Genomic DNA, 14,177 nt, shown 5'->3' with positions numbered 1-14,177 from the left:
ACAATTACAACCACTACCGGTTAGCCACCGCTCAGGGAGATTACTGCTATGTAGTCTATGCAAAGCATGTGATTTACAGCTCTCGTGCCTCGAATGAAAAATGTTACTTACCCAGTAAGCATCTGTTTTTGGCATGTAGAGCTGTAGATTCACATGCGTCCACCCACCTCCCCGGTCTCCTGTACTGGTTGTAGTTCTTTATTTACATTCATACGCATGGACATCTCTATTCTACTCTTAGTAACTCCGTTTCTCACCATCTGCGGGAAAACAATCTAACAATAGAGTTGATGCCCATGTGCTCTATTACCGAAAGGAGTCACCTACCTCATGATTGGAAAAACCTCTTCGAAAAAAACATGCAAACATCCGAACCTAACACTAGATGGTAGGATATTCGAAACTATTACATGTACTGCTGCCTGCAGTAACTTTATTCTAATGATCAACGTGTAAGGGGGAGGAAGCAGATAATGTAATTCTGATCAGAGACCTTTCCATATCCTCCTTTTTTCAATCACCAGTCTTTTCCTTTGGCTTTGGTTTCTTTCTATAGATGTCATACTATTGGCTCTTAGCTGAGAAAATGTTGGGAAGAATACGTTGAATAAAGCCCAGACTCTGCAATGCCAGTTTCCTGGATTTATGTGCACTGTGTTCCTAAAAAGCAGGATGCTGTGCAGGGCAGTCCTCCACTGAGCACCCCATCACATATTGCTGGCTATACCAGGGGGCTTTTTCTGATTTGGAGGGGGGAGTGGGGGGGGGGGGGGGGATTCAAGTGAGAAGCATCACAACATAACATGGCTCCACTTGGAATGTAATTTTTACTTTCTACGCGAGTCTGCAGTAGCTACTCCGTAATCAGTTTTTGGAATCCAGTAACCACGCCTTACAGTGAGCTAAACCCCCATGCTTGAATAAACTGGATACTCTTAGGTGTCCTACTAGGCTCCAAACAAAACGGAAATGGCTGTTTTGTTGTAACTCATTCTAGTACCTCACCAGTCTTCAGTCTGAAGCGGACAGACTTCTAATTTTAGGTTTCGAAAAAAAGGAAATTAGATTAATTTATTTTTTTCATGTTATGAAAGTGTTTGAGGGTGTGCTTTGACCCGTTGGATTTTATTGGAAAACGTTCTAAACCAGATGAATACATTTTTTAAAGAAGTATAGAGAAGGAAGATTACAAGTAAGTAACCTATATGTTCGAGGCATATGAGCTGCAGATTGTACACTTAGCATAGATCGCCATCTGGTGTTGGGCCCGGATGTTTGCAGTTTGTTTTTGTTCTTTGGACAGTCTTTGGAAGTCACGAGTTCGGTGACTCCTCCTTCGGTCCGTACTGCGCATGGGCTTCGGCTCCATCCTCAGATTGTTTTTTTCCGCCATCGGGCTCGGATGTGATACTTCGTGCTCCGGCTTCGAACTTCTACGTTCCAGCCTCGACGGAAAATCCTCGTTCTTCGAGTTTCTTCATCATATCTTCATCTCTCGAAGCGGCACTTTTTTCCATTCCGTACATCGGCACCGGCCTTCGGGCCCTCCTCGACTCCGGTCCCGGCCGATGGAAAGGACTCCGTTCAAAAAGTGCCCAAAATGTGGGTCTAAATTTCCCCACACCGACCTCCCTCAGGTGTGTAACCTTTGCCTCTCTCCAGAACACGAGGCCAGAGACTGCCCCGCCTGTAAGTCTTTTCGATCAAAAAAGACCATCCGGGATAGAAGAGCTCGACGCACCATGGCGCACTCATCGACTGCAGCTCCACCGGACATCTTCGGAGACGACGCCGAAGCTTCGGGGCAACTACACACCGAGCAGGAGGACGACGTCTTCAGCGCTTCCGAGGCCGACGACTCCGACGTGGAGGACATCACACCGGCGCAGCGGGTCGTGAGTACTGTACCCCCTCCCACCCCCGCGCCCAAAACCAAAGAGACTCAGGTTACACCCTCGCCTGCAGGCCTGGGTAAAACCAAGCACACAGCTTCCATCACCCCACCTTCGTGCCCGGTGTCGAAGCCTCAAAAGTCTCACGGCAGCTCGGGCTCGAGCCAGCCGACGTCTGGTGCCGAAAAACACCATCCGGCACCGAAGAAAGTGATACCCAGCTCGACTCCGAAGCCACCGGTGCCGAAGCCTGGACTCTCGGTGCCGACCAAACACAAACACAAATCTGTCGGCACTGATGCTCCGGCGCCGAAAACTCCTTCGACGCCGAAAAAAACGGAGGTTCCAAAAAAGCATGGCGCACAGAAACCATCGAAGCCCTCGGCTCCGAAACCATCGGCGCCAGCGGACGATTCGGCGCCACTGGATCTGTTTACACCAGACCCTTTGCAAAAGACTCTATTTAAAGATCCAAAGACTGGGCTATTGACTTTAGTTATAAAAAAAAGACGTCTTGACACTCCGGCTCCTCCTCCACCACCCAAGCGGAAGGACTCTGCTACTTCTCCTCTCAGAGTGCCTTCCCCACTACCTCCTCCTCCACCTCCTCCACCCCCTCCCAGGTCTCCGCCACCCTTACCTCATCACTCCCCGACCCCGTCCCCAGATCCGGATTACGGGGATCCAGATTATGACCCGGCGGACGCCCCAATGGACCCCACTCCACCGGGGACCCCAGACCCATGGGAAGACTACCAAAACCCTGACATACCGGATGTGCCTCAGGACGACCTATACCCATCCAGGCCGTCTCCTCCAGAGGACTCCTTAGGGTTTCACCACTTAGTGCAGAGAGCAGCACACTACCATGGGGTGGAAATGCATAGTGAACCAGTGGAAGACGACTTCCTACTGGATACATTTGACATTCAGGACAAATCCACATCTATCTTGCCCATGCTTAAAGGTGTCACCAAGCATGCTGCAGAGGTGTTCAAAGACCCTGTCAGGGCCAGGGTATTGAACCCTAGAATAGAAAAAAAGTACAAGGCGGCACCCACAGACCCTGCATACATTAAGGGCCCTGCTCCCTTAGATTCCCTAGTTGTGTCCACAGCTAGAAAGCGGGCTAACTCCCAGTCCTCAGGAGAAGCCCCACCGCCAGATAAAGAATCCAAACTTCTAGACGCGTCTGGCAAACGCACCGCCTCCCAAGCTGCAAACATGTGGCGCATTGCAAATACACAAGCGCTACTTGCGCGCTATGACAGAGCACACTACGACGAGCTTGAGGCTCTTATGCAGCACCTCCCCGAAAAACACAAAGCAAAGCTCATGAACTAATACAGGAGGGCAAACTAATTACTAACACCTCCATTAAGTGTGCCCTCGATGCAGCTGACACCGCTTCTAGAGCCATAAATACTAGTGTCCTGCTTCGTCGTCATGCCTGGCTCAGGATCTCAGGGTTCAAGCCTGAAGTCCAGGCGTCCATACTAAATCACCCCTTTGACCAACAAACTCTCTTTGGGCCAAAGGTGGACGAAGCGTTAGAAAAGATGAAAAAGGACACAGACACAGCAAAGTCTATGGGGGCACTACAATCACCGGCCCCTAAACGCTCCTTTCGACGCTCATCCTTTCGTAGCACAGGCAGAGGCTACTCCACCGATAGCGCCTCTACCTCCTACAAGTCCCCTCCTCAAAATACCTTTTCAAAGGGCTACCAAAGGGGTGGTTACAGAGGCAACAACAATAAGGGCAGGGGCAAAACTAACACCACCCGTTCTACCACCCCGCCCGCACAATGACTCCCCTTCCCTCCCCCCAGACCATCCCACTCCGGTCGGGGGCAGACTGCAAAACTTTATCCACGCATGGGAGTCCATAACATCGGACAAATGGGTGACCCAAATTATTCAGTCAGGGTACTGTCTCGAGCTAACATCTACCCCACCCAATATCCCACCAAGGCACCGTCCAATGTCTCAAGAACATTCCACACTACTCAAACAAGAGGTGCTCTCCCTCCTCCAAAAACACGCTATAGAGCAGGTCCCCGTCAATCAGCAAAATCTAGGGGTCTACTCTCTGTATTTCTTAATACCAAAGAAAGACTGGACCCTGAGGCCCATTCTAGACCTCCGGCCTCTAAATGCCTACATACATTCAGACCACTTTCACATGGTCACCCTACAACAAGTCCTCCCGCTCCTCTGTCAGGGAGACTTTCTCACTACCTTGGATCTGAAAGACGCATACTTTCACATTCCAATACACCCTTCTCACAGGAAGTACCTCAGGTTCGTGGTGGACGGTCAGCATTACCAATTCACGGTTCTCCCCTTCGGGGTCACCACCGCACCACGGGTGTTTACCAAATGCCTAGCGGTAGTAGCAGCACACCTCAGACATCAACAGATTCACGTCTTCCCCTACTTAGACGACTGGCTGATAAAAGCCGCGTCCTATCACCAATGTGTGCAACATACAAACAGCACCATCCAACTGCTCCACCAGCTAGGCTTCACGGTGAACTACCAAAAGTCCCACCTCATACCATCTCACACAAAGCAATATCTCGGGGCCACTATAGACACCTCCAAAGGTATTGCCTATCCAAACTCAGCCAGAATCGCAAGCATACAAGCCTTGCGCAAAACATTCCTTCCTCAACACTCTCTTCCAGCAAGAGTGTTTATGAAGCTCATAGGAATGATGGCGTCTTGCATTTTCATAGTGCCCCATGCAAGACTTCACATGCGTCCACTTCAAGAGTGCCTAGCACAACAGTGGAACCAGGCCCAGGGTCAGCTGACGGATCTGGTGTTGGTGGACGGCCGCACCCATCACTCTCTGCAGTGGTGGAACACCACAAACCTTTCCAAAGGGCGGCCGTTCCTGGACCCGGTTCTTCAGGTGATTCTAACAGCCGACGCATCGCTCTCCGGCTGGGGAGCGCACCTCTTACACCTCACAATGCAAGGTCTATGGACGCCACAGCAAAAGTCGCTCCACATCAACCATCTGGAGCTCTTGGCGATCTTTCTAGCCCTAAAATCTTTTCAAAAACAGATTTCGGGCAAAGCAGTCCTCATTTGCACAGACAACATGACTGCAATGTATTCTATCCAAAAACAGGGGGGGGGGGGGGGAGGGGGACACACTCTCCTCAGCAGACAAACACAACAACTACACGAATGGGAACTGCATCCACAAGTTCTTCACCCATTCTTCCAAAAGTGGGGGCATCCTCAGATAGACCTCTTCGCCACCCACGAAAACAAAAAATGCCCAAGCTTCGCCGCCAGATACCCACACCCATTGTCCAAGGGCAATGCGATATGGATGAACTGGTCAGGCAGATTTGCATACACCTTTCCACCTCTCCCACTAATTCCGTTAGTGGTAAGGAAGCTACAACAGCACTCCCTCACACTCATTCTGGTAGCCCCAACATGGGCCAGGCAGCCGTGGTACACCACACTACTACAGCTATCGGTGGTGCCACATCAAAAACTGCACCTGTCCCCATGCCTCCTAACCCAGAACCATGGAGAAATCAGGCACCCGGACCCAGCTCAGCTCAACCTTGCGATCTGGCTCCTGAAATCTTAGAATTTGGATACCTTAACCTTCCCCCTGATTGCATGAACATTATCATGGAAGCCAGACGTCCTACCACTAGAGCATGCTATGCCGCAAAGTGGAAAAGATTTGTAATTTACTGCCGTAACAATACAATCAACCCTTTTGATGCATCCATACAGCACATCATATGCTATCTGCTCCATCTTCACAGGTGTAACCTGGCATATTCATCCATACGTCTACACCTAGCAGAGATTGCTGCTTATCTACAAAACAGACAGCATTTATCACTGTTCAGAGTGCCCGCTATTAAAGCCTTTATGGAAGGCCTTAAACGAGTAATTCCTCCCAGGGCACCACCTTCCCCTGTGTGGAATCTAAATGTAGTTCTTACACGGCTCATGGGTCCACCCTTCGAACCAATGCATAAATGTGAGCTACAGTTCCTCACCTGGAAAACAGCTTACCTCGTTGCTATCACTTCCCGTAGAAGGGTTGGTGAAATACAAGCGTTCACTATACAGGAACCCTTCCTACAAATACATCACAGCAAGGTCATACTTCGTACAAATCCGAAGTTTCTGCCCAAGGTCATTTCCCCCTTCCATCTCAATCAATCGGTGGAATTACCTGTCTTTTTCCCGCAACCTCAATCTGTTGCAGAAAGGGCCTTACACACACTGGATGTTAAGAGGGCTTTGCTGTACTACATACAAAGAACGCAACCTTTCAGGAAGACTAAACAATTGTTCGTTTCCTTCTCTCCACCACATAAAGGCAACCCCATCTCTAAATCAGGGATAGCTAGGTGGATTGTAAAGTGCATACAAATCTGCTATCAAATGGCAAAAAACATTATCTGTTCCACCTAAAGCCCACTCTACTAGAAAGTTAGGGGCTTCTATGGCTTTTCTAGGGACCATACCCTTAGATGACATCTGCAAAGCAGCCACATGGTCAACACCGCACACCTTCACAAAACATTACTGTGTAGATGTGCATTCCAAGCAGCAAGCTAGTGTGGGCCAGGCTGTACTAAAGACACTTTTTCAAACCGCTGCAACGGATACCGGTGGTCGCCGCTAAGGTTGGGTACTGCTATATAATCTATGCTAAGTGTACAATCTGCAGCTCATATGCCTCGAACGGAATATGCTACTTACCAGTATGCATCTGTTCTTGGCATGTAGAGCTGCAGAGTTGTACACGCCCACCCGCCTCCCCGGCTACCTGTATCCGTTCCAGTCCATCTTATTTAGATACAACACACATGGGTTTCTCACTGTTATTACTACGCTCCATCATTTCCCTGTTGGTGAAAAACAATCTGAGGATGGAGCCGAAGCCCATGCGCAGTACGGACCGAAGGAGGAGTCACCGAACTCGTGACTTCCAAAGAACAAAAACAAACTGCAAACATCCGGGCCCAACACCAGATGGCGATCTATGCTAAGTGTACAACTCTGCAGCTCTACATGCCAAGAACAGATGCATACTGGTAAGTAGCATATTCCATTTTTGGGTAAAAATCTACAATGAAATGGGCCTGCATTGTACGGAGATGCCCATTCCAGCCATCTTACATGCATTTTTCTATGTGGTGTTTATTTTTTATCCTGGGGAGATGAATATTAAGACATGTACCTTTAAAGATCTAATGCGCTGTGTATCCACAGGGCACCATGGTGAAAGCATTTCAAACACACAGCCCTAAGACACTCGCGTGTACTCCTCCAAGCTGTTAATGTATAATTTGATAACTGTTCCTACCTCATCCTCTTGTGTGATATAAAGAGGTTCGATCCCATGGATAAGACTCAAAGTTGTGAATAATCAGTCACTGGTTTATGATTGTTAACAAATCTCTTAATTTAATCATAATTGTTGCATTCTCCGTTGTAAATTGTGTATCCTCGGGAACAGGAATTCCCTTACTTCTTTAAATGTTTCTTAACAATACTATTCTCATACTGCACTTCCCCACCCCCATCCCCACCCCTCATGTAGTGGTTGCACGATCCCAAAACACGTACACATGACTTGCATAAACCTGAATTCTGTGAAATTAAATTTAAATCGTTGTCTTCTTTTGTTTCAGTTCTTTTGTCAATCTGCTCCCTGCTTTGTGATCCCAACCCAGACGATCCTTTGGTACCAGAGATAGCACACACCTACAAAGCAGACAGGGAGAAGTAAGCGCTCTGCCCTTTCCTTTTGCTCCTGCGAGTTATCTATGTGTCGGAAGTACTCACCCTCTGCGTCCAGCATTCAGTGTGTGCTTGCCATGAACATGAGGGAATGTGTAGCAAAATTAAATGTCTTGACTGGGTTATGGTTCCATGCCACAGAAATTGTAGACTTCTCGCAGTCCGTACTGTTCCCAACAACAGCATGCAGGGTTCCATACTAACGTTCATGCTTATCTCATCCTTAGACATTTATTAGAGATGGTCTGATCGGGTGTTCTGTTATTATGGTGTGTATGGGCAACCCTAAATATGGAAGCATATGTTTCTGTGGTCAATCAACTGCTACTCAATTTGTGAAAACAGTGTTTTTATGGTTAATAGTAGAGTCCATTAGTTTCCCGCTTTTGTTAGAATAGGCTTGTCAGTTCCTTCATTATTCAGTGCGTGTTTAGATTACAAATATTGACAACTCTGGTGTTGCCAGTGCCTTTCTACATGCTGACTCTGGAACTTAAGGATTGGCTAAGCTAAGCTTTTCAATCTTGAGTTGTGCATCACTCTAAAAAAAATTTTTTTATAAAAAAGCATTAGCAATGGTGTTTTCTTACTTCCCATTGCCATATATATTATCTATCAAGAACCTCTCATTGACAATAGAAATCTACTTTGATGCAAGAGATGTCTCTTATTGGTAAGGGAAACTGCATAATGACCCTTAAAGGTGCCTCCTGGGAATCATAAAAATATATATTCTGAAGGTAAAGTCCCTCACCATAAACCTTGTACGTAGGCAGCAGTAGTCAGACCTTTTGCTGTGCATAAAAATGTATACGGACTGGAAAAAAGGAAACTCACTGACCCCATCAGAACATGTGCACCAGTCAGAAAGGTGTCTGTCACCATAGAAACATAGACCTCGCCTGCCATCTACTGAAATAAAATCTTAACAGCATAAAAGCCCCACACACAATCTAGAAAACAAGGTGCCTAGCTGCCCATTGAAACCTATACACGGTGAGCATTTGAGTCTTCTTTCTGAGTATACATAGTACCAATTTTTAGTACATTTTAAGTAATCATACACTACAAAAGGAGTGCTTCCTAAAAGGACCTCTTTAAACAGAATTTTTGGTAGCTGGATGTACTTGTTCTGAAACGTGCCAGTCCAGTAAGCACATTGTCATCAGTTTATTTTCAAGGTAAGTTTCTTTCTGCAGTGACTGGAATTTTAGAAATCCCATTCTGTTTGATATAGTGCTCCATTGCAGATAAAACTACTGACCTCAAGTGGGTAATTTAACGGCAGAATGAAAGTTTGGATTAAATATTGTTCATTTAAATAGTTCATCTTAACACCTAACTTGTTGCCTCTGTGTTATAGGTAGGTTAGATTTCATTTTAAAGGAAGAGTTTTTTTGTTTTACTAATAACTGTACTTCATATGATAAAAGTTTCCAAAAATTTCATTCACCTCTGCTCCTTTCTGAAAAGTTAAAAACTTTAGCAATTCTAGTGTACTCCAAGGTGATTTTACCCGATGTTGTGCTAATCCTCCACTGGGATTTGATGACCCAAGTTTGTGATAAAACGGTCTTCTCTCATGATTTTCTCATAGAGGTTATAGGAGGTGCTCCAGGAACTAAAATTAGTGCATACTTTAAGTAAATTCACATCATCTCTCTCCGCTTTGCGAGAATATCCCTCCGCCATGTGAGAATAAAGTGTGACTTACTGAATAGAACATGCACTTCCAACAATGAGATAGCAGCCTTCTAGTGGATTAACCAGTAATCTGCTGCTACCTCCCGCAGTGTTCTAGTGGTGCACTACAATGCTAACATTCTTATTTATGACAAGTGTGTCACACCTGAAGTCATCTTGATTGAATCAAAGTTGTGAAACTTAAAACATTTCCTTTAGAAGTGACCAAAATGAGAAATGTGGAAACCAAAATTAGATTACATATTTTATGAGGTCTTAAATATCTTCCTCATTCATTTCAGTGAAACATTCTGACATGCAGACTGAAACATGTACTATCAGTTCCAGCAGCAGCCGGCCAGTTAATTTTCAAGTGATCAACTGCAGCTTAACCACAGTGTTTTATTGAACAATTAGAGTGCTAACATGCTGTATTTATGTCAAAAGTGCTGCACACCTTAAAGCCACTTCGAAGGGTTCAAAGCTATAAAACTGAAAGCCTTTTCTACAGCGCATACTGCAGTAAAGGAAGAAATTAGTGTGCTTGATAGCAAAAAAGTCTCCCAAGATGGCTGCCCGGAAAAAATTATCCCAAATATTGCACGTACACACAAACACACCCATGTAGCCCAAATATATCCCTGTGGTAGAAGTGTGCAAAGTGATTAAGTAACTCATGCAACAAATGATCAAGAGGTCTTTCAGGACCCCGTTCAGAGGGCCTTGGGGCAAGCAGGAATTCTTGGCCCAACTGTGGGGGTTAAGGCTATTTGATCCTAATGTCCCGGGGCCTGACCTACTATGGACCCCAAGCAACTCCTCCAAGATCCCCTTCAACACTGGACTCTCAGGAATAGCGTGGTCGGAGCAGCCCAAGGCTCCTGTGGGGTGTGAGAGGAAGGTGGGGGGGAGTGGATACAGGGGAGTGAGTACAGGTTCACCACTCAAAATAAGCGCAGTAGCAGCAATACATTATTGGCCAGCCAAATACTTTTATGGCAAAATAAGTATTTTATATCTGAAAGAAACACGTTAGATTCCTCACCTTAGAATATCCCCAGGCGTCAGACTGGATCCGGAAGATTTTTCGTCAGCAATACCCCTTGCGCGTCGCTAGGCGTCGTCTGCGGCTCCGCGTCCGTCGTCGGCGTCGTGCGCCGGAATTACGTCGTCGGAGTACTTAGACGCCGCCCTCGCGCGCTGACGTCAGTTCTTCTTTTTTCCGCGCCAGTAAGCGCAGATCCGGGAGAGCTACCCCTTTTAGTCTTTTTTGACTAAGTTTTTTGATCCTTTTTGATCTTGTCTCGACTCAGGTGCCGGTAGGATGCCTGGTTTTAAAGCCTGTGCTGACTGCAACCGCTTGATGTCGGTTACGGACCATCACCGCCGGTGCCTTTACTGTTTGGGCCTCGACCACGACGCGGAGTCGTGTTCGGACTGCAAGGCCCTGACCTCGAAGGCTAGACGGGAGCGGTCCCGTAAGCTTCTCGAGCTTCGCCACTCTCGATCCCTGTCCAGGAGGAGGTCCAAGGATCGGTCGCGGAGTCGCAGCCGACGCCATCATCGATCGTCTGGCTCCAAGACTTCGGGTAAGTCGAAGCACTCCAAGAAGTCCAAGAGGCGACACCGCTCTTCAGACTCCCCTCGCCGGTCGCGCGACTCGGCCGAGGGTCAGGGTGGTTCCACCCCCGCGGCTCCAGCGGAGCCGCAGGTGCCGCGCAAGTCCCCATACCCGCCGGTCCCTGGGACTGACGCGACGCCGGCGAAAGTCAGTGCCTTCCTCTCGGCCATGAGGAACCTGGCTCCGCCGTCGACGCCCGCTGGCGCGCCTTCGGGCCCCGCGGACCCGACTGGGCAACCTTGCCTGCCGGCGGCTCCGGCGCCGTTGACGGCTCCGGCCTCGACGCCGCAAGTGCCCGAGGGACCTGTTCCCGAGTCCCTGCCGACGCTGGTCGACCTCATCACGCCTCCTCCGCCGGCGTCGACACCGGTACCACCTCCGACGCCGGCTCCGCTCGACGTCGAGCCCCAGTTCAGCCCCGCTCCGGGCCCGGCGCCGTTACGGCGTCTATGGACGCCGCGTACGGCGCAGTTAGAGACACATTATGTCTATCGGCCGGCTCCGATCTTTCCTCCTGCATACCAGGAATCGGATGACGGGGGCGAATGGGAGGGATCCGAGGATCCTATGGCCATTCAGGCTCAGCTGTCACAGGACTGGGCAGATGAACTGGGGGAGGCCAGTGGTCTGGATACCTCTCCAGACACTGGATTCATCTCTCCTCCGACTGTGGCTTCGGAGGAGGGTGCTGCTTTCTCTGTGGTGCTGCGCAAGTCGGCCGCAGCCCTTGAGCTTGAGCTACCTGCCGTGGCTGTGAGGACTAACGTCCTCACTGAGGTGCTTCAGTCTGCAGCAAGCTCCACTGAGCCTCTGCTGCAATTCAATGAGGCCCTCATTGACGTTCTGCAGGGCACCTGGTCCAAGCCCTCCACAGTCCCTCCTGTGGACAGGAACGTCGCCAGGCGCCACCGCCCTGCTCCGGGCGACCCCAGTTTTCTGTCCCAACACCCTACCCCCGAGAGCCTGGTTATCCAGGCTTCTACCTCCCAATACTCCTTCCCGACCGCTCCGCCGGACCGGGATTCCAAGAGACTGGAACAGTTTGGCAAAAAGCTGTTCTCCTCCCTTAGTTTGGGCCTGCGGTCCTTGAACACCACCTGTCTCTTGGACCGTTATTCCCACCCTCTGTGGGATACGGTGGAGGGCGTGCTGCCCCTGTGTCCGGCGGAGGTCCAGACACGACTTACCCAGGCTCTGGCCGATGGGAGGGATACAGCACGACATGCTATCCGATGTGGACTTGACACTACGGACTCGCTGGGTAGGGCGATTTCTACCACGGTGGCGCTTAGACGTCACGCCTGGCTGCGGTCCACCTCCTTTTCGGGTGATGTCCAGAGCACTCTCATGGACATGCCCCTTGATGGCACTCGCCTTTTTGGTGAGAAAGCGGACAGTGCGCTGAATCGCTTTAAGGAATCCCGGGCTACGGCCAAGTCCTTGGGCCTCTCGGCCCCGCGGTCGCAAACTTCCGCCTTTCGCCCCTTTCGTGGCCAAGGAAGGGGTGCCTCCTCACGTACTCCTAGCCACCAGCCGCAGAACCAACCTGGTCGCGGACGTGGTTTCCGCCGAGGCGGTTCTGGAGGACGACACGGTCAGCCCACATCCACCCCGGCAGCATCCGCCTCAAAGCCTTCCTAGTCCGAGCTTTCAGGCCCATTCCACGCCAGTGGGCGGCAGGGTTCGCCATCACCTGCTCCACTGGCGGTCCATCACATCGGACAGGTGGGTGCTGCAAATCGTCCGAAGGGGCTACTCCCTCCCCTTCGAGACGACCCCTCCAGCCATGCCACCGCAGCACCACCGTATCTCGGGGGATCATTTGAATCTTCTCCGCGAGGAAGTTTCGGCCCTCTTGGCCAAGGGGGCCGTCGAGCGCGTTCCGAGTCCAGAAGTAGGTCGTGGTTGTTCCCACTACTTTCTGGTTCCCAAGAAGGGCAAAGGGGGCCTACGCCCTATCTTGGACCTCCGGAACGTCAATGCTTTCCTCCGGAAGGAGAGGTTCAAGATGTTAACTTTGGCTCAGGTTCTAGCTGCCCTAGACCCTGGAGACTGGATGGTAGCGTTGGACTTGCATGACGCATATTTCCACATCCCCGTCCTGCCGGCCCACCGGCGTTACCTGCGGTTCACGGTGGGTCAAGAGCACTTTCAGTTTACCGTGCTCCCCTTCGGCCTCACCAGTGCCCCTCGGGTGTTCACGAAAGTGATGGCGGTGGTCGCAGCTCATCTGCGCAGATCAGGGGGTTCCAGTCTTCCCCTATCTCGACGACTGGTTGTTGAAGGCGGGCTCGCCCCAGGCAGTCGTCTCCCACCTCCAGACTACGGCGGATCTCCTGCATTTGCTGGGGTTTTCCATCAACGTGCCGAAGTCACACCTGAGTCCCTCTCAGAAGCTCCTCTTCATCGGAGCGGTTCTCGATTCGGCGCAGTTCCGGGTCTATCCGCCGGAACAGCGGGTCCAGGATATTCAGGCCCTGATTCCCATCTTTCGGCCTCTATCCTGGGTTTCGGTCAGGCTAGTGTTGCGGCTTCTGGGGCTGATGGCCTCCTGCATCCTACTAGTGCATCACGCCAGGCGGCGCATGCGGGCTCTGCAGTGGGACCTGAAGTTTCAGTGGGCCCAGCATCACGGCAACCTGTCCGACCATGTCTTGATCTCGGAGGGCACTGCACAGCAGTTGCAGTGGTGGCTCACGGACCGCGATTGGGTCACAGGCAAGAGCCTCTCCCTTCCCCAACCGGAGCATGTCGTAGTGATGGATGCGTCCCTCCTGGGATGGGGTGGCCATATGGGAGAGGCGGAGATCAGAGGCCTCTGGTCTCCGGCGGAGTCTCGCCTCCACATCAACCTGTTGGAGTTGAGAGCGATCCGACTTGCACTGAAAGCCTTCCTTCCCTCTGTCAGGGGAAGTGTCGTGCAGGTGTTCACGGACAACACCACCGCCATGTGGTATTGCAACAAACAGGGCGGGGTGGGGTCGTGGACCCTTTGTCAGGAGGCTCTGCGCCTCTGGACGTGGCTGGAACACCAGGGCGTCACCCTAGTGGTTCAACATCTGGCGGGCTCTCTGAACGCCAGAGCAGACGAACTCAGCCACCGGTGCATGATGGATCACGAATGGCGTCTGAACTCCGAAGTGGCGCAAGGTCTCTTTCAGCAGTGGGGAGAGCCTTGGTTAG

The 14,177-nt window shown here is 50.4% G+C and overlaps 1 protein-coding gene across 1 annotated transcript in view; it reads left to right on the top strand.

Annotated features, from left to right (window-relative positions):
- UBE2D4 (ubiquitin conjugating enzyme E2 D4) overlaps positions 1-14,177 on the top strand; it is a 377,357-nt gene that overhangs the window by 293,283 nt on the left and 69,897 nt on the right. Inside the window, exon 6 of the mRNA XM_085636153.1 lies at positions 7,582-7,675. Coding sequence (XP_085492279.1) covers positions 7,582-7,675 — 94 coding nt within the window. The remainder of the gene's footprint in view (positions 1-7,581; positions 7,676-14,177) is intronic.

The sequence above is a fragment of the Triturus cristatus genome, chromosome 11 (assembly GCF_964204655.1).
Source record: "Triturus cristatus chromosome 11, aTriCri1.1, whole genome shotgun sequence".
In the NCBI taxonomy this organism is placed as follows: Eukaryota; Metazoa; Chordata; class Amphibia; order Caudata; family Salamandridae; genus Triturus; species Triturus cristatus.
This window is presented reverse-complemented; position numbering and strand designations above follow the sequence as displayed.